The sequence below is a fragment of the Trachinotus anak genome, unplaced genomic scaffold (assembly GCF_046630095.1).
Source record: "Trachinotus anak isolate AG129_WGS33_773 ecotype Australia unplaced genomic scaffold, CSIRO_AGI_Tana_v1 ptg000013l, whole genome shotgun sequence".
NCBI classification, from domain to species: domain Eukaryota; kingdom Metazoa; phylum Chordata; class Actinopteri; order Carangiformes; family Carangidae; genus Trachinotus; species Trachinotus anak.
The window spans coordinates 28,031,758-28,050,548 of NW_027273864.1; the positions used below are offsets into that span (position 1 = coordinate 28,031,758).

Sequence of the window (18,791 nt, forward strand, 5' to 3'; positions counted from 1 at the left end):
TGTGATGTCTCAACCTGATTTCCTGCCACCCATGATCTCAGCCGCCCAGTGTTCCTGACATATGCAAGGAGCAGTGAGTAGGTGAATGTGGCATGTGGCAGTATGAAACCCCTCTCTTGCTTACAGTATGTTGTGATCTAATTGTGTTGTCTGTGGATTAAATGAGAACATCAAACAACACAATAGATAATGGACTCTTTGTCTGTTGTGCCATGTCCTCTTCTGACTCTCCAGGCTTTTGCAATGACTGTTAAATTTGCTTAACCTACTTTCAGCTGTATGATTGTAAGTGCCTGTGTTCACCAGTTGAGTACAGAGCTGCACTCTCCCCATTTACTTAATGACTGTCTTGTTTAAGGGATAGGGATACATAGCAGTGACTAGGATAATGGTAAATATTTCTGGTTTAAAGTAGGAGACATCAGACCTCTTGTACATATTTTTTTTTATTTGGCTTTTTGGTTTGTTGTGATCACTCTCACTTAGCTTAACTTTACCATTGACCAAAGTGATAAGTCTGATTTTGTATCACATTATGCAGTTTCTCACGCCTGTTGATGAAATTGTGTCCAATGATCCACTGATGTAGTTGCAGCAGTGTCTCTGTTAGATGGACAGGGGCAAACCTGTAGCACGCAGCCTGACAGCACAGTTACAGTTACTTCTTGTGACTAATTCTTATTGCTTAAGTTTTTAAATGTTATTAAAAGATTAGAGTTAGCCCACCTTTATGCTCATGTTGGGGTGGACAATACACAGTGACAGTACATTGATGCCATTACAATTACATTTATCTAGTGTACTTTTTTAATCCAGTGCAGCAACCCTCCAATTAAAATCCTACTTTTATGAACTGAATCATGTTAGTTTTGTTGTTGACAAAGTGTTGGAGGAATGTTGTTTCAACTATGTGGTAATTTTGGAGACTGTACATTGAAGCTATTTTAGTGTACTATATTGAATGTGGAATGTCCTTTAGTAAAATAAACTATGATTTATCCCTGCATTATATATGCAGTAGGTGGGGAGTTAACAGTAAGAATGAATTGTACATTTATGAAATGAGTGACTTTATGTGAAAATTAAAACTAGTTTGCTTTGTCCTGTGATCTTAGTTTAACTCTGTTAAAAGATGACCCCCAACTTTTAGTGACCACATCACAAGCTACACAGTCTTCATGTCGGTATGAAAACAGACCAGAGTGTCATCACTTGTCTGACCTCTCGCTCTCCTTAGACCTCAGAGGTCTGGAGTGTGGGAGCATGTGACTGTCTGGCCTGAGCTTCTGGTGTATGGGAATTCCCACTTGAAGGATGTTGGCATGTATGATTGTGGAGTCCTAAGATGCACAGGGGTTCAGTGGCAGGATGGTGAGGCGTTTATGTGTGCATTGCAAGGGGGGGGGTGTCAGTTTGTTACTGTTCCTGGTTGCCAGAGAAACACCCAGCGCATGCGTCTGCTGCTGCACTTGCCAGACAATGGCAGTGCTGCTTAACATTCAATGCGAGAGGCCAAGGTGGCGCTTCCCACCATCTGCCAACAAAAGCCCAGGTCACCCAGCTTGCTCTAGCCCTCCCTTATTTCTTTCCATCCCCCCATAGCTCACCTCATCCCACTGCTGGCCCAGCTGAGAAAACTGAGGGCTTCTCCCCATTTTCCCCCTGCTCGTCTGTCTGGGCACCCCTTCCAACCCCTCAGCTTTCATGGCACAGTAGTTTCATCTCTTTGAAGAGGCTCACTACTTTTTCTTTCTCTTTTCTTTGTCTTCATGGTTTTTGTTTCTGTTTGGACAAAAGAACGACAGCATTTTCCAATAAAGAGCAGAGAAGTCTAACATAACCAGTGAGACAGGAATGCAGTCACAGTTGGTTATGAGGTGTAGCTACGTCATGTGTGGACCCAGCTGGTAGGTCACACAGCACAGTAGTCCTGTATTTCAGGACAGGTGTGTGCAGCCTGCATGAGAAGATATTCTCATGAGGATACTGACTGTGGGATGTTATAAATAAACTGCTGAGTTGTTATGAGCCAGCATGCAGGACTGTTCTTTCCAGAGAGGGAGTGGCCTGTTGAAGAAGATATCCTGTAAGTGATCTGCTGGTGTTTTTATCTGGAGCTACATTTTCACATCATTTTTCCACTCGTGAATGAGCACCTCTATTTACTATAGAAAAAGCTTTTTAAATCCACCCAGTAACTAGTGAAAAACTGACTGGTTTTCTGATTATAGTTGCACTGCTTCCAACTTCTCTTACAGCCCTTGATATTTACTGTGAACTCTGCATTTCGAGATCCATCCCACCCACACAGTGAGGCTCTATCCGTGCTGGTGGAGTTCACAATATTCACAATCACTTGTCAGCAAGTAGTGCTACAGCTTTTGCCAAAACTGTGTTAATATTTTTTGTCAGAGCAAGAACTGATGTTTTATTTTACAAATGCACCAATTCAGTGTTGCATGTACAGTGACAATGTACCGCAGCTAATTAACTGCTTTATTTGTGGGCCGTCGTCTACAGGCATCCAGTAAATTCTTCTTTTCTCCGTCAGTGTACTTTCGTTCATATAAAACACACACAGTTCAGCAACACAGTCTTCGTACACACAATCAAATTAATTCAAATTTTCTCAAGTAGTTGTGTCGAGAGTTGCTTCCTCTACTTCTGGTAACTGACTAAATTACAGGAATCCAGGGCTGTAGTTTTAAATAATTTTTAATGCATTTTTGCAGTGTTTCAGAGATACACAACAGGCAGTGCAGCATTTATGGCTGCTGATGGATTAATACTGAATATACAGTGTAGACATACTGTTTGAAGTTCTCATGTATGTCTGAAAAGGACACAATGTTTTTGTCTTTACACCATCATTTGGAGGAGAGTCGCGAGCAGACTCAACCTGTGCAGATCATAAACTTACATTAGTACTGACTCTTCAATAAATAAGTGAAGCTCCACCTGTGCAGGACATGTGCAGTTGTTTCAGGTCAAAAAACATTGTTTTTCATGTCACCTTCATGTCTTTAGGATGATTACGTGCTTTTAGTTACTGAAGTCCATAGTAGTACTAACCTGAAAGTGGATTTACCCTCTGAATCTTGGAAAGAGCACGTTGTTGTAACATTATTATTTTGATATTTATTTTTTTCATTCACCTCCTTAGAAGTGCAGACTGACCATCTGTCCCCTTTAAATTAATAACATTATCAAATGCATTCTAGGCTACAACCATCCAGAACCATTGTTGCTTAAGATTTGGTTTGTGAGAGTTGAATCCACCAAGCTACCAACTATTGTTCATACTGTCGTGAAAGAGCAGTCTCAGCAACAGCAGGCAGGCAGTGCGAGCTTTGTGAGCTGTGCTTTTATCCAACTCTGTGTGTGTGTGTGTGTGTGTGTGTGTGTGTGTGTGTGTGTGTGTGTGTGTGTGTGTGTGTGTGAGTGAGTGTGAGAGAGAGAGAGAGGGAGAGTGTGTGTGTGTGTGTGTGTGTGTGTGTGTGTGTGTGTGTGTGTGTGTGTGTGTGTGTGTGTGTGTGTGTGTGTGTGTGTGTGTGTGTGTGTGTGTGTGTGAGAATGAGTGGCCAGTGGGCCAGCAGGGGGAAGGAGGGTTTGTGTCTGCACCATCTGGGCCGTCTCCACTCACTTCCTGTGCCTCCACTCTGAACACTGCACTGAGATTTCCAGGTAGACTACATCATTCAAATGTGACATGGCAAGTTCCTCTAGGTTTATTTGAAATTTCCACCATATTTATGTGACACAAGACTTTTTGCTGTGGCAAAGAAATTGCCTGTGTGTAACCATCAGCCTGTGCAAACATCACTATTTGATTTAGGTGATATTTGTCTACAGAGCAGCTAAGTCAGCACAAACAAAGCTCCCCTCTCGCTGACCCCCTCCCCCCGCCTCTGTTTCTTGGATATTTCAAGTGGTTTTCACTTGGGGATGAGGTTGTTAACTACACAGCTGTTATTCATTTATTTATTCAGTAATGGCAGATTACAGTTTATTGAGCTATGGCATCCTCCTGATCACACCCCTGCTATTTGTAAGGCTGTATCTCCTCCTGTCCCCCCCCTTCTCTGCCTCTCATACACTCAGCACTTAAGTGGCTTTACTGTAAGCTAATGATGAAGCTGGACCAGCAGCAGCTTTTCCCTCCTAAATGTGGCTTACGGGTCAAGATTGGGTCAGGGGCCAAGGAGGAGTGGCTGAAGCTACTTTATGATCTCCTCAGGGAAGTAGGGTCTGCATGCACATTTAAGGCTGGGGTACCAGACTTTATATGGTTCACAATAAACTACAAGGCAGCCTGGCATTCTTTAGGAGGTAGACACCCTGTTTGAAATGTGAGTGCCTTTTCTGGTCGTATATACGCAAACGTCAGATGTCCTTTCAGTTTGAACAGCGGACATCCTTAAGGTGTAGTTCCTTTATGAGTGTGTACCTTTAATTTTCCCTTATCTAACACACTGCACTTCCTCTCAGAGGATTGGTTTAATTTTGTCCAGCTGGATGTCACAGGTACATTTACACTAACACTATCCCCATTGTAAGTCTTTAAGTTGACATTGTGCCCACCCTCTCTCCTCATGCAGAAAATTAAGTGGAGATCAAACTAATTACTGATGTCTAATTAGTGCAGTCAGCCACTTTCATGGTTGTGCCTGATGCATGCAGCACAGTTTGCCTGCAAAGTGTGTGCATGCCTCTGGTTACCTGGCCACCCCGCACGGAGGGTTCGACATAAGTTGTATTTCACCTCAGGAAATGTTGTTTACTTACTGTGAGCTGCTTCCAGGCACCTGTAGTAGCTTTACCACCACCAGAAGTTCAACTTAAAACTGCAAAAATAAGAAAATAAATCGTATATCATATCTCTCTTTGTATCTTTGATACCCATGATGCTCGCTAATTATTGTAAACATTCAGGAAATAATACAGATGTTTTTTGAATTTCCCTAAGGGATCAATAAAGTATTTTATTTATCTGTGATTTTGTGAGAGAGAAAACAAGTCTGGATAAGTTATGCAGTTAAATGTGTCTCTCGCTGTGTTGCTTAACCATGACTGTGCAGTGAAATAGCAATGCCTGATTTCCATCAAAATGTATGAACAGCACCTGGTTTGCGGCACGACAGCTCTCTGCAGTTACTAAGGCATTTGTCTTCTGAGATGACAGAAATCTGCATACTGGCTTTGAGCCATTCAAATAGTTTCTAGTGTTTACAGTGTGGCTGCAGTTATAAGATGATCAGGTCTGCCAAAATCCCTGGTTGATTTGTCTCTTGTCTCACTTTGTCGTTTTTGCCTTTGCTTTTCCTTCCCTTGCTGCTGTTGATGACGACCCCTGACCTCCAGATGGAATTGGCCCTGTTGCTCCAGCAGGTTGAACCGTGGTTTCACCTGATTACGTCTCGTTCCCTGCTCTCTGTTTACAGTCACTGACACAGTTGCCCCTGCCAACTAGTGGTCACATAGAGCAGACAGATCAGGTTGCCTCACTGTTGATAGCCCCTCCTCCCCGTCTCGCTCCCTGTCTGTCACCCACCAGACCTGGGTCAAGAAATATTTGCCAATTATTATTACTATCATTTTATTTTTTCTCCTCCTCTGTGTTGTGTGGCTTGGATGTACCACATCGTGGTTTTTCAGACCATCACAGGTCATCTGTGAATCATAGGAAAACCAGTCTTTGTGATACTCTCACTATGGGAGATGTTCTGACTAAAAGGAAGCAAAAATTGTAAATCCTCTATTGCCCATAGCACAGTGTAATTGTGCTCCTTTTTACCTAGACTATCATGCGAGTGTGAAGAGACTGAACCTCTAATTACTCCTAATTTCTGTTTGTGTGTGTAGTGTGTGTGTGTGGGGATGGGCTTGTTGTTTTTTCCAAAATCCCCGGCAATGAAACAGATAATGCTTCCTGCTGTGCTGCTGCGTTTTGAAACGCAGCCCTCTTTTTAAATGGTTCTTTTCTCTCTTTATCTCCCCGTCTCCCTCTTGTGTTGTCGGTTACAAGTAGAGGTGCTGGCAGGGGGCCGGGAGATGACAGCCCCTGCAGGCAAGAGCAGAGTAAAGGAAGAGGGCTTAGGGGCAAAGGGAGGCGTGATTTGGGTGAAAGGAAGAAAGACAGACGTTCGGTTTCCCTTAAATCATGTGACCAGCAGTGTGAGAGCATGTCTTGTCACAGACAACTGCTTGAGCAGGTTACTAACCACAGGGCTTCCCTCTCCTATGCAGCTAGTACACATTCCCTCTTTTGTTTCCTCTAACATCTGATTTATGTCTCCTAAGTGACTCTCATTATTACATGTTTTAGGAGCCTTAAAGAAAGTTATCTTCTGTTCTAAGCCTGACTAAAGCCTTGTGTTATAGGCTTATTCAGTGTCATGACAGGAGGTTTTTTATTTGATCTTTTATTGTTCTACCTTGCAGCATAAGAAAATGAGAATTAATATTGAATTTAGTTTGTATCTTAGCTGCTACCATGTAAGGGGGTGAGCAGTTGTCTGATCTTCTGCTCTGTCTGTCCCCCTGCCTGAACTAGTCCAGAAATCCATTTCAGATTTTCCCTTTAACTCTTGCAAAATGGTGAAGGTACATAGTGTACTTTCAGAGATGGGGCATTTTGGGCGGGGTGGTTGGGGGATCCTTGAGATCCAACTAGCCGAGCTATCAGGGTTTGAGGAAAGCCCTTTGGATTTGAACCAGCTAATGTATTGCATAAAAACTGAACTGTAAGATGAAACTGTGTCAGCAGAGTTACATCATTGTTTGCTAAATGGGAAACTTTGAAACATACCAAGGCTTCTCGTGTGGTTTAGTCAGCAATGTTAGGACTTGATGTACATGTAATATGTCTTGCGTGAATATAATGGGAATCTTATCTGGAGTGAAATGCAGGTCTCCAGTTACTTTTAGAGTTTTCCTTAACGCATCTTTTCCAGAATCCCACGGGTTCAGCCATCACTGGATGACCGAATCTTCCCCACACAGCCTGGAGTCGCAGTCTACAGCGTGAGTCACTGCCTGCATCCCCAGTCACATACTGTTCATATGCACCTGTACAGATACTGTATGTCCCACACACAGCTGGATGTAGTTGTATACAATCAAAGTATGCAAAGTGTAATTGCTTACACTATTACCATGACTTATCCAAAAACATATACTAATTTCCCAGATTATTAGGGACCCCTGGGCAAAACTAATGCAGTCTACAACACTACCATTATAAAGCTTTATGAAGGTTATAATGTTCCGTTTTTGGTTTATTTTGATGCCACTGAGCTGCATCTTACTTACTTAATATTTAATCAACCACTGATTTAAAAAAAAAAAGAGAATATTGTGGGGTGTGGGTTTAGAAAAGAGCTCTATAAATAAAGTTTATATTATTAATATTATTATTATTATTATTATATATTATAAACTCCCTACGTGTCAGCATATTCCTTAGGGTAATGATTGTAAATAATTCAGCCCCAAAAAAAATCATAAGAGGTGATTTGTTTTAGCAAGTGCAGCTAATCACAGTGCCTCCTTAATTTTTAAAATATTTTATTTATATTTTATAATATTTCAACATAACAGTCACAACATATGTTATTCATAATTTTTGACACTGAACAATATAAAAATACTTTATTTTAAAAGTGTAAACTAATCCCTGCTGGAGGTTGAGTAGAGGTTGAGGGAATTTGAGGGAATTTTTTTTGTGTTTTTTTTCTTTTTTTGTTTGTTTGTTTGTTTTTCAATTACGAGAGGAGGAAGATGCTGTGATCTGACTGCAGTAGGCCAGCTGTGGAAACCTCAGGGGATCTCTGCCATTCACTTACTCCTTCAGGGGTTAAATAACATTTCCTGTGTGAGATAGTTGTCATAATTCTTGGTTTTTATTTGAACCTTCCTGTAGCAACAACATGTGAGTTAGGGGCTTCATTTTGACAATTAGAAAAAAAATCTACTTCTATATGATGTTCTTGGCTGAACTTCAGGGCTATTTGTCGTCTCATCTTCAGTTCTGGACGTCCTCTGATAAGCCGTTTGTGCATTTACCTGCAGGGCTGCCATTTGTTCGAGGGCTAGATAGACTAGGATACAGATTAGTGACAATCCTACCATTAAAGGCATAGCTACCCCTTTATTTATTGTTGAAAATCTTTTAAATGAATGTTTACCACAGAATGTGGAAGATGAGAATATTGATTTCCTTTTCACATTTTATAGATTTTTTTTTTTTCTCACACAAAATGAACTGAGCTGACTAAATAAATAGAATTGTGGCACTCGCTCAGACATTTGTGGTGTTGTAATACCAACATGGTAGCAGTCATTTGTGGGGAAATATTTGCTTGTGTGTTTTTGTTAGCCCTGTGGTGCTTTTATTTCTATAATATCTGGCATTTATAAGCATAGCAGTATACTGCAGAGTTGCCACTTTGATTATCTGACACCACAAAGGAGATGAGCAATAACATTTCTGAAATGTGGGGTGTTAACAGTAGGTAGCCGTTAACAAAGAAAGTCACTGTACGCTTGAAGATGGGCCATTCAGCTGTGAGCTCGTTTAGCCACTGTAATACAACAGCACTGGAAACATTGGAAGTTTTATGAGATTTTCTAGCCCTGAAAGTTCACTTTGGGGGGGGGTAGGCTGCAACAATGATGACACTGGTGGAAATAAACCCTGCACATGACATGAGACAGTTTTTTGTGCAGTGGATGCTGGGTTTGCACACACCCCCCCCCCCCCTCATGTACAGCCTCTATACAGCCGCTTGCCTCCCCTCCCCCATCCCATCACTCTGTATGTCCTCAGAATCAGGCACTTGCCTGAAGCAGAGCAGGCTCCTCCCCTGGCAACAGCAGCTAGATTAGTTGCTTTATCCCAGGTCATCTGAGGGAAGTGGGCCACACAGAGAAGATGGAGAAATGCAGATCGGATTGGTACTATAGAAGCTGTACAGAATATTGCCTGTAGTACCAAGGTAGATGTAAATATAATACATTTAGAGATGTTTTTAAATCTTAGTGTCAGTTGCCTTTAAAGCTCTAATGGCCAGGTTCCGTAAGAGGGGAAAAAAATGCCCTGGAGAGAAGAGGAGGTTTGCCGAGCTTTCCAGTCTGTCTTAGTGTCTGCCTCCTGCTTTCTTCCTGCGGTATCCTGTCTCATTCCCTGGTGTGTCAGGCCTGCTGCAGCAACAAGCAGCACCTGCAGTGGTGCCAGCCCACAGCTGCAGCAGCCAGGGCCTGTCCTGCCACACCACAGGCTAAGAGCTGAGTCAAATCTCATCTCTGCCTCATACTGCTCACTCGGCTGATGCCTACCCTGAACACGCCATTGGCTCATATCGATGAGGCTTGTTTAGCATGACTCAGTTGTATCAGGTGCACTATGTCTATCACAGATAAGTGGGAATGTAATGTGATTAGTTGACCCAGTTTTGCCATATGAGGCCCAGACATCCTTGCACTGCATAGTTTGGCACAGCGGGCTGCAGGAGAGGCCAGAGCCCGGTCTTCAGCCAACCGCAGCAGGCTACAACATCCATCCACAGCTCAGCTCTGTACCTCTGCACACATACAGGGGCTAATCCTGGAGCGCTTAATTTACATTCCCTAGCAGGGGGGAGGACTAATGACTGTGAAATCCTGCCACTGCTGTTCCTCCTCTACATCGGTGTGTGTCTGTGTGTGTCTATATATCATTTTGTGTATCTGTCTAAACTCACTGTTGGTGTGATACAGGTACCCAGGCATGCTGGCCCTCCTTACACTGCTCACGACATCACAAAGGGACACCCTAACTTGGCGGGCACACCGCCAGGTCATGCCCACTCCCCGGCGCTCTCTCAGGTATCAGTACCCACAGCTTCCCAATATCGCTACCCTAAGGGCTGGGAGGCAGGCGGAGGGGTGAGTTTGTCACTGTGTCCGCCGTCATCCTCTCTGCACATTTATGTGTGGTCTGTCCATTTCTCTGCTTACTTTTTATGACCTGTGTTAGGGCTGGGCGAGAGTTCAGTGCTATAAGTTATCATTCCCTGATATAATTATATTTATCTAATATGTATTATTATTTATTATATATTTATAACATCTTTTATTAAGTAATGAAAAGGTTTTTTTTGAGCAAATTTGTAAGAATTTAAACACTTTAGAATTTTTTTTTTTTTTAATCACAAGATTTCTTCCACAATTTAAAGTAAGTATTTTGAGAAGATGCTATAATTATTGTATCAGAGGTTAATTCTGCCCATATTGCCTACCCCTAACCTGTATTATTTCTCTTCTTACATCAGCTTTTTACATGTTTTATTTTCCTATTTGTCATCTTCCATACCATTCCTAAGCTCAAGAACAATTCCTGTGCACCACCGCCCATAGACAAGCATATATCTACTGTATTCTATATAGAATCTTTAATCCAGATAGGGGTCAGGAGGGTCTAAGCCTTGCATGCATGTGGCAAAATGGAGATAAACAGGTTGTCAGTCTATTGCAGGGGTAACACATATATGTACAAACACATTCATATGTATATGACCTGTATGCTGTAGGACTAGGGGTAGAAAGCAGAGCACCTGGAAGATATATTTTCATTTTTAGCTGTGTTAACAAGTACAAACCACTTGTCACTGAACACACTCCGCTTTGTTGACTACTGTGTACAGCTGCAAAGGGTTGTGTCACTGTGGGATTCCCACGGGATGGAAGGATCACTACAGTTCTGTCAGTGTTATGGTTAAAGCAATCCAAAGGAATCAGCTGATAGTCATGTCATATGCGACAGCCGTTTCACCCAGAGGTCATGATCATTAGCTCAACCTAAGTTCAGGTGTATAGGTCTGTTACTGCACAGACCTATAAAAGCAGTAGTGTCACATTTTTAAGCATTGCCTGTAAATGGTTAGACCTACATTCTACCTCTCAGTGTTACCACTAATCATGAAGAGAATGACGCTGCTGCTGTGAAGCTGGCATCGGAGACCGCCCTGTCGCTCTCCTTTACGAGCGTGTTGACTCTGACTCAGCCTCTCTGGAAGTATGTGACTGTGCTTGCGAGGAATCTAGACGGTCCTCTTTACCGTTACAGCCTAATGGCCCCACTACCTCACCCTAATGCAGCTCTAGTCTCTCCCCAGCCCTCTATTAATAGTCAGCCAGCACAAACTGAAATTATCACAACCATACCAGCAGCAGCTTGAAGAAGAATGAGAGTAAGTATCTGTTTAAACCTCGACTGCGTAGCCCTGCTGCACACTAGATGAAGAATAAAGGAACTCAGGATTTGCAGTCCTTCGGGGGACCAATTATCTTTGCACAGTACATAAACCTCAATTGAAAACATTTTCTCCTTGCAGCATCTAGAGTAAATTAGTGTTGTGATGTCTGGTGTATTGTTAGGGAATGTTACAGTTAGTCCTTTTAAGTGTGAAATGTCTTAATGAAATGACCAGTGACTGATTGCTGCACAGCTCCTGGTCAGTATGTAACAAACCTTCTCCCTCTCTGTCCATCTTTCCATTTCTTCTTTTGACAGTCTCCATACAACCCTGGACAAAATGCTGGCTCCGCCCCTCTAGTGTATTCTCCCCAGACACAGCCAATAAATGCACAGCCACAGAGTCGCCCGGTGAGTGTTCCTCTGGTCTTAGATTTACGTGCAACCGCCTCAGAGAGACGAAACAGTTTGTGGTTTACTGCGGCTGTTATTGAAAGTTGGGGTTTCATTGAGCCGGTGATGGAGGGGTTTTATGTTTAGAGGCCACACGGAGCCGCTCAAAGCAGTGAAGCAATTTAACATAATATTTATTTAATGAAGTCTCCTTCATTGTCTCCTCAGAGGCTAGTTGCCGGTGGTGGCGCTGTATCGTTGATGGCGTACATGACAGTCTACAATGGTGTAATTTTCCCCCTTCTTTCTCTTCCATCATTTAACTTCCATCTGAAAAGCCCTGCACATTCAGTCCAAAGCAATGTAGCCTGTAATTAATGACCGTGGCAAAATGTGATAGCCTCAAAAATAAATAGCATTTGGCTGCAGAAGAAAGGGTTCAATTTGGTCTTCAGAGTGGTGCCAGAAGATATGGATGAGAAGATGTAGAGATTTTTGTCTGATTAAATCAGTCATTTTTAGTGCAAATCCAAACCTCCCTCAGACATCAGGTGACAGCCCATGTGGCGCAACTTTGCCCCAGTTCTATTAGTCATGAGTTAATTTAGGTTTAAAATAAGGTTTACTCCCAGCTGTTCTGTCTTATATTGTGTAGTGTAGCTGAAACAAAGACATTTTATGATGAGTAGCACGTTAAAATCTTTTGTGAAAAATCTGCCACCACAACAAGCCCAGTAAGAAGTATCTAAATGTCATAGTGACTTTTCCAGCTTACACTCAGTAACATTATTTATTCATCTTGACTGGCTCCTGCCCAGTGTCCCTCGGGAGAGCAAGACTAACCAGACTTGTATTTACACATATAGGAAGTCTTGTTTTAATCTGTGGATACAATGGTTAAGGTTTGCCACTGAGAACGCTGGAAATTACTTTGCATTGTCCTGTAAATCCAGTTTATCTGGTACCTCAAGTGAAAATTAACAAGCTACTATTTGCGAATGCGCACTTCGACTTGCGTCTGTGTGCTGCATCACGCGCCATGTGTCTTTAAAGCGTTGTTGCTCTGTGGTTTTGTACTGTATTTTCGAGCATCTGCCTCCATCACTCATCTTATCTCTGTGTCTCTCTTATGCTCTTTCTTTCTCCCCCGCTTTGCCATCACTGCTTCAATCTCCTTGCTGGACCTCTCCTCCCTCCCCCCACCAGTTTGCTACGGGCCCTCGACCAACCCACCATCAGGTAATTTACCCCCGCTGAACGCCCCTCCTGCTCCCCCTTTCGCATCATCACCATCAAACCAGTTTGCTGGTATTTGCTGGCAAGGGGTTGTCCGTGGGGCGTCTGCTGTTCCTTCAAAAAAAAGTCTCAGATTTGAAAGCTGATGCATAAAGTTAAAGAGGTTTTGATTATCATGTTTTGTTTTATTTTTTAATGGATTTCCTTCAACTTAATCAAGATATCCAGCCAGGTGCTCAGAGCTGCTTCCTGAAGGGTGTGATTTTGCTCTATTCATGTATATTTGTGTGGTGAGATTGGTCTTGGTTCATTCCAAAGACATGAATAAATTAAAATCGTCTGTCAGGAGTAAATGTAATGAAGCTGATCTCAGTGGAACCAGTGACCCTCTAGCACAGGATGTATCCTAATTATTGTGACTCTTCCAGGTTTCGTTCCACATGATATATTTGATGATGAGTGATTATAAGGCTTTTTCACATGACACAACCTTGATTGGCTTTTACTCTCTCTTCAAGTCGTCTCTTATTTTCACACAGCAGTCTACAGCCAGGCACAGGCTGATCAGCGTTGTGTATTCTACGCTTTGAGCACAGGAGCAAGTCAGTCTAGTTGTTAACAACAAAATGGGAAAAATTAGCTCATTGTTGGAGTCTGGGAGCTGTTTTGCACTTGCATCATGACACAGTCAATCAGCTGAACAGCCATCAATAAAGCCCGAGTAGTGCCAGTGGTGCTGCACATGCCAAAGGGCTCTTATGTGCAGCAGGATGTTGTTTCGATAAAGCAAAGCAGAGACATTATAAACCATCAGCACTGGTCTTCCAGGATATTTTGCTGATTTGTTTTATGCCTGAAAATAGAAATAGGGACATTGTTATTTTTGTGCATGTGTAGCTAAATCTGTCCAACTTCTTCCAGTGTCAACACTGTCATGAGACCATGGTTTCTTTATTTCCAGTAATTACACCAAGGTACTGTAATTAAATTGGCTGTTTAATTGTTGTTTGGGTGGGGGCTTTACGGTCTAAATTTCTTCACAACCATGACTCTCAGCATTTGTCCTTGGATGCTGATTATTTCTCATTGCTTATTGAAAACTTCTATAATCAAGGGGTAGTACTGAATTTTCACAGCAGAAGAAGACAAAGTTATAAGGGATAGTAGCCAGTGGTCGTCATGTTATGCTACAATCAAGGAAAGAGGCGGGAACAACTGTGTGAACCGGCTCCAGTGTTTGTCTATGTTCATGGCTGAGGCTTGTGTAAGTTACACTCTGGATCCTGGTAGACAGCTGACACTTTATGAACCAGTGTCATTAGATTATGAGGGGTGAGTTAATGCATTCATGTCTGGTAGTGTGGTATTTATGTTGTTTGTTTATTACCTTGTTGATGCTAAGAGTCTTTGACGTGTCACTGTGCTGACATTCAGTCCATGTGACTTCCTGTTATCTTTGTGCTCGTTGATTCATGCTGTAATGATTCATACAGCTGCCCACTCTTAAGATTGATGTGTTATTCACACCCCTAGTCCCTAGTATGGGCCCTGTACAAGTGGTTGTCTAACATCCTCACCTTCTGGATGCTTCTGTGTGGACAAATTTTCAACAGACTATTAATAGTATGGTGTCAAAGTGTGTCGGGTGTGTTTGCTGGCATTCTCTGGCTGTCACAAACTGGCGCTGGGATCTCTTGTGCCACCACGGAAGTGGAGTCAGAAAGCAGATGTAGCTGAACAGTGGGCTTTTATACTGATGGAGAAAACTGCCATTGTCTTCCTGAAACACACTCAATGCACAGTAAAGGGGTGCATAGAGATCAGAAAATTAATTCCTTTGGCCAAAAACGCAAGTCTGTCTTCAAACAAGCGTCATCATTATTTTGTTTTTATTCCCCCACTTATTAGAGTAACTGACTTCTTATGGTTTCAGTCACAGCTTGTGTGTGTGTGTGTGTGTGTGTGTGTGTGTGTGTGTGTGTGTGTGTGTGTGTGTCTGTCCAAAGGTCAAAGCTAGTGGAAATTACAGTAAGCACAAAAACAAAGGACAGTAGCTTCCTCCGGAGAGCTCCTCAGAGTGTAAATGACTATATTAATCTTCATTTTACCAATGAGCGTGTCCACTTCACTGGCCTTGAAATGGAAATGTCACAATAGTAAAACCTTAAAATACATTTTTATTAGCGTTTCCAGTTTAACATACACCCTTCAGGTTGTGAGCATTTCATTTACTCATTTGGCAGATGCTTTTATTCGCAGTGAGGGACAACACTAAAGCTTCAGTGCAGTAGGAGACCTTGTTTGTTTCAAGTGACAGGAATGATTGGCTCACTCTGGCAACAGCATCAGTCAGAGTTCACGGTGTGTTATTTCTCTGCTATACAGTAAAAACATAGACGCACAAAAGGTTTTTCACTAAACTAAACATTGTAATTTTTCTTTGCCATAAATACAAAGATACCAGGGCAGTGAGGAGACACCCATCAGTTTACTATGATAGGAGGATGATTGTAACTCTCCCTGGCCTGCACCTCTCAACATCATGTCTGTTGCTAAGTCAGCGCCGCAGGTGACAGCCAGATCCCACTGGGGCTGGGAAACGCCAGTTTGGCAAAACAAGAGGTGGAGTGTTAGATGCACAGACTGAAGCTGCACAGAGAAGAAACACCCCTTGAAGTAAAGGGTGCGTTTGGATGAGAGAGGCTTATATGATGTTGTGTTGGGGTAGCACGTGGCCACAAATCAAATGCAACATTTTGACTGTGACTTCTCAGCTTTTTCCACTCTACCACCCACTCAGTGATAAACTAACCCTTACTCTCAGTTTCTTTAACAATGTGTTGGGTTGTGTTTTTCCGATCGCTCAGGACCAGTCACTGTGTCAGGTAGATGGAACTAATTGGATAGTTTCCTGCCTTCGTGTGTGTGTGTGTGTGTGTGTGGGTGAATGATGCTTGTTTTTGTATTGGGGCTTCAGTCTCACCAGTGCAGTCTCCCACTGGCTTTTCTCTCTTTCCTGCTTTCAATACTCAAGGGAGGATTCAGGCCCATCCAGGTAACACTTACCTCTGTGTTCAAAGTCTCTCAGACCTGCATGGCATGATGAGGATCATCCTGAAATGATCCCATCCCTCCTAACTTCTAACCCCGTTCATCCCCCTCATTTTCACTGAATGTTCAGTTCAGAGGTTCTGTATCATCATTGCATCCCTATGTCCTGTCTTTAATTCTATACGGGATCATTACTGGACTTTTCAGTTCATAATTTTGTAATTTTTGCTCCATCCATTACTCATCCTTAATGAGCTTGCATAATTTGATGAACAGCATGCAGAATGAAAGCAATATTGTATATAACTCCCCAAGATAAGTGTTTTTTAGTTTCTTTTCATGTCCATGTGATAAAGTGTGTTGGAAATATGTCATGTTATTTTATGGATTACCCATTGGACCTACTTGTTGTTGAGTACACTTATTGTTTCAGTGATTATTTTAGACCTAAGTTACCAAATGCATTTTTGTTGACCGTGTTGAAAAGATTTGTCTGTTGACTTCATGTTTCGTGCCCTGCCAGCAGTTTTTACTGAGACTGTCTTCATGTTGCTGGTAATGAACAGTTTCCTGGTCATTTCCGAGATATCCGCAGGGCTGTTTACAATAAAGCCATTGAAATTGATTTATTATGTTAAAGGTGATTTCCCTGTGGAGTATTTTTAGATGGTTTTACAGCATTGTTTATTCTGCTCTCCCTCCCTGGAGCACAGCCGTGACTGTGGCTGGGCATTCCCAACCTGAGCTCTAGCTGTTTGGAAGTCGGTCACAGCTGTTGGTGTTGGTCTTTCTTCAGGCCGGCAATACAGAGATGCCTGCATTAAATTTTATGTGCTGTCAAAAACACAAAGCCCGTCAAACACTAAACTTTTAACTGATTGAGACATGAGCTGCATAGAAGTCATTGTGGCTGCAGTCACTACAGTATATTTCCTTCACTTTCAGGGCTCTGTGAGGCACAAGAAAAGGCCATATTGCTGCCTGATGAACAAACATGCCATGTGTCACTTTGAGTACAAATGCAAGGTTCGCCAAGTTTCTCAGGCACAAAAGGAGGCATTTGAAGCCACTGAGCAGTCCAAGAGCTTTTATTTTTTACAGCTGTGGAGTCTGGTGCAGCTTATTTACAAAACCACTTCAGACTCCTTTGCTGCTTATCAAACTGTAGGAAAATTAATTAGCTTCTCTTTGTGAAAGCTTAAATTTTAATCACCAAAATTCAAAAGACATAAAAACCTAATCACCCACAGACAAACTGCATTAAACTACCAGTGTCAGTGTGTATAGATGTCAAATTTTAGCTGATCTCGTTCCGTGCCTATTTGCCTTGGCAGCAAGTGGCATCAGGTTTCATCACTTAAAGGACATGACTCTTGGTCAAGTCAAGTGGAAACCATACTGGAGTTTGATTAATGAAAATGAAAACTTGATTAAAATCTTTATTTAATGCACTTCAAAGAGGAAAAAAAAGGTAAAACGCTTAACAAAACAAACAGTGAACTAAAGTGTAGAGAAATCTGCTTTTGTTTACATCTTTCAATGCAAGCACACTCTAGTTTTTTTACTCTTATTGGTAATTGTAAGTTACCAGGGTGTTTTTAAAAAAAAAAAAAAAAAAATCAGGTTAAGATACCACAAAGGTCCCTTGACAACAGCAGAGTTCTGTAGCCAGATTCCATTCAGTTCGGGAAACCTGTGCAAACCTAAACCATCATAATCCACCACTTCAATCCTTTTTAATGTGCACCTTCCTCACAACTTCATCAGAGGTCATAATCTTGTACAGGCACCTGTGATTGAATGAAGAAATAAGAGAGTCCACAATGCAGTACACTGATTCCAATTATGTGCCGTGTCTGTTATTAAACCTACCATATGAATTACTTAATCATGCTTTGAGGCTTTTGTGGAGTTGATTAAATCATTGTAGGGGAAATATTTAAACCAAGAGTTTTGCTCCATAATTTGTAGATGGCATTCATGGATTCATAACATTGCAGTTACTATTTAAAAACCCAAATTAGAGAGGTTTAGAAAAGTGATTCATTGAGATTATGGGTTGTTTTATAGAAGCATTTAAAAGTAGTGTAAAGTTGTATACATCGGCCTGAAAATCATGCAGCAGTTTCTCCCTCAGAGTGGCTGAAATGTGATGTTCTTAATGGTCTGCAGCACTGATGAGAGTTCAGAGAAATTTGTGGCGCTGTGTCTTGTTTTGTTTTTTTTCAGCTGCTGATAAAAACCAGGCTGTCTCATTGTGAGAAATGTGCCCACATGGAGAAGACATCTGAAAAACTGTACTTGTTTGTATTTTAGGTAAAGCATGGCAGCATGCAGAAATGAGACTGCTGCCTCAGGGATAGTACTTCATGTGTTTTTTTGTTTGTGTGTTTCTCTCACATGTTAACTTCAGTTTTTCCAGAGGACTCAGATGCAGACTGCCAGGCCCACCATCCCGACAAACACGCCCTCCATACGGCCTGGCTCGCAGACTCCCACAGCGGCTGTCTACCCCGCTAATCAGCCAATCATGATGACCATGGCACCCATGCCTTTCCCTTCCCCGCAGGCACAGTACTACATCCCACCGGTGAGACAAACTCACTGAACTGAGTCTTAAAATTGATGTTAGTCGTTCACTCTGCTTTAATGTAGCAGTTCCAGATGTGTGCCTTGTTTTTGTAAGGACATTCTTCTTCTGTTAATTTAGTGTAATGAGCATGGATTCTTAAATGAATCTTACAGATTTGATATGGAAATTGAGTATAAAATATTTGATCTTCACCTTTGTTACTGCAGTTGTGTGGTTTGTTTGTGTTTTTTTTTTTTTTCTTTTTTTCTTTTTATTCCTCTGCACCGGCGACAGTCTGAGCTGGAG

At 42.0% G+C, this 18,791-nt stretch overlaps 1 protein-coding gene across 15 annotated transcripts in view; it reads left to right on the forward strand.

Annotated features, from left to right (window-relative positions):
• The window catches only part of eif4g3a (eukaryotic translation initiation factor 4 gamma, 3a), a 49,814-nt gene that overhangs the window by 2,081 nt on the left and 28,942 nt on the right, over nucleotides 1-18,791 (forward strand). For 6 of the 15 annotated variants that reach the window (XM_071495379.1, XM_071495381.1, XM_071495374.1 and 3 more), the window contains exons 2-7: nucleotides 6,954-7,023; nucleotides 9,757-9,924; nucleotides 11,552-11,644; nucleotides 12,833-12,865; nucleotides 15,897-15,917; nucleotides 18,327-18,503. In XM_071495379.1, coding sequence (XP_071351480.1) covers nucleotides 6,954-7,023; nucleotides 9,757-9,924; nucleotides 11,552-11,644; nucleotides 12,833-12,865; nucleotides 15,897-15,917; nucleotides 18,327-18,503 — 562 coding nt within the window. Of the gene's footprint in view, nucleotides 1-6,953; nucleotides 7,024-9,756; nucleotides 9,925-11,551; nucleotides 11,645-12,832; nucleotides 12,866-15,896; nucleotides 15,918-15,949; nucleotides 18,230-18,326; nucleotides 18,504-18,791 lie in introns of those variants that run through there. The other 9 variants (XM_071495382.1, XM_071495388.1, XM_071495384.1 and 6 more) reach the window with 5 other exon arrangements.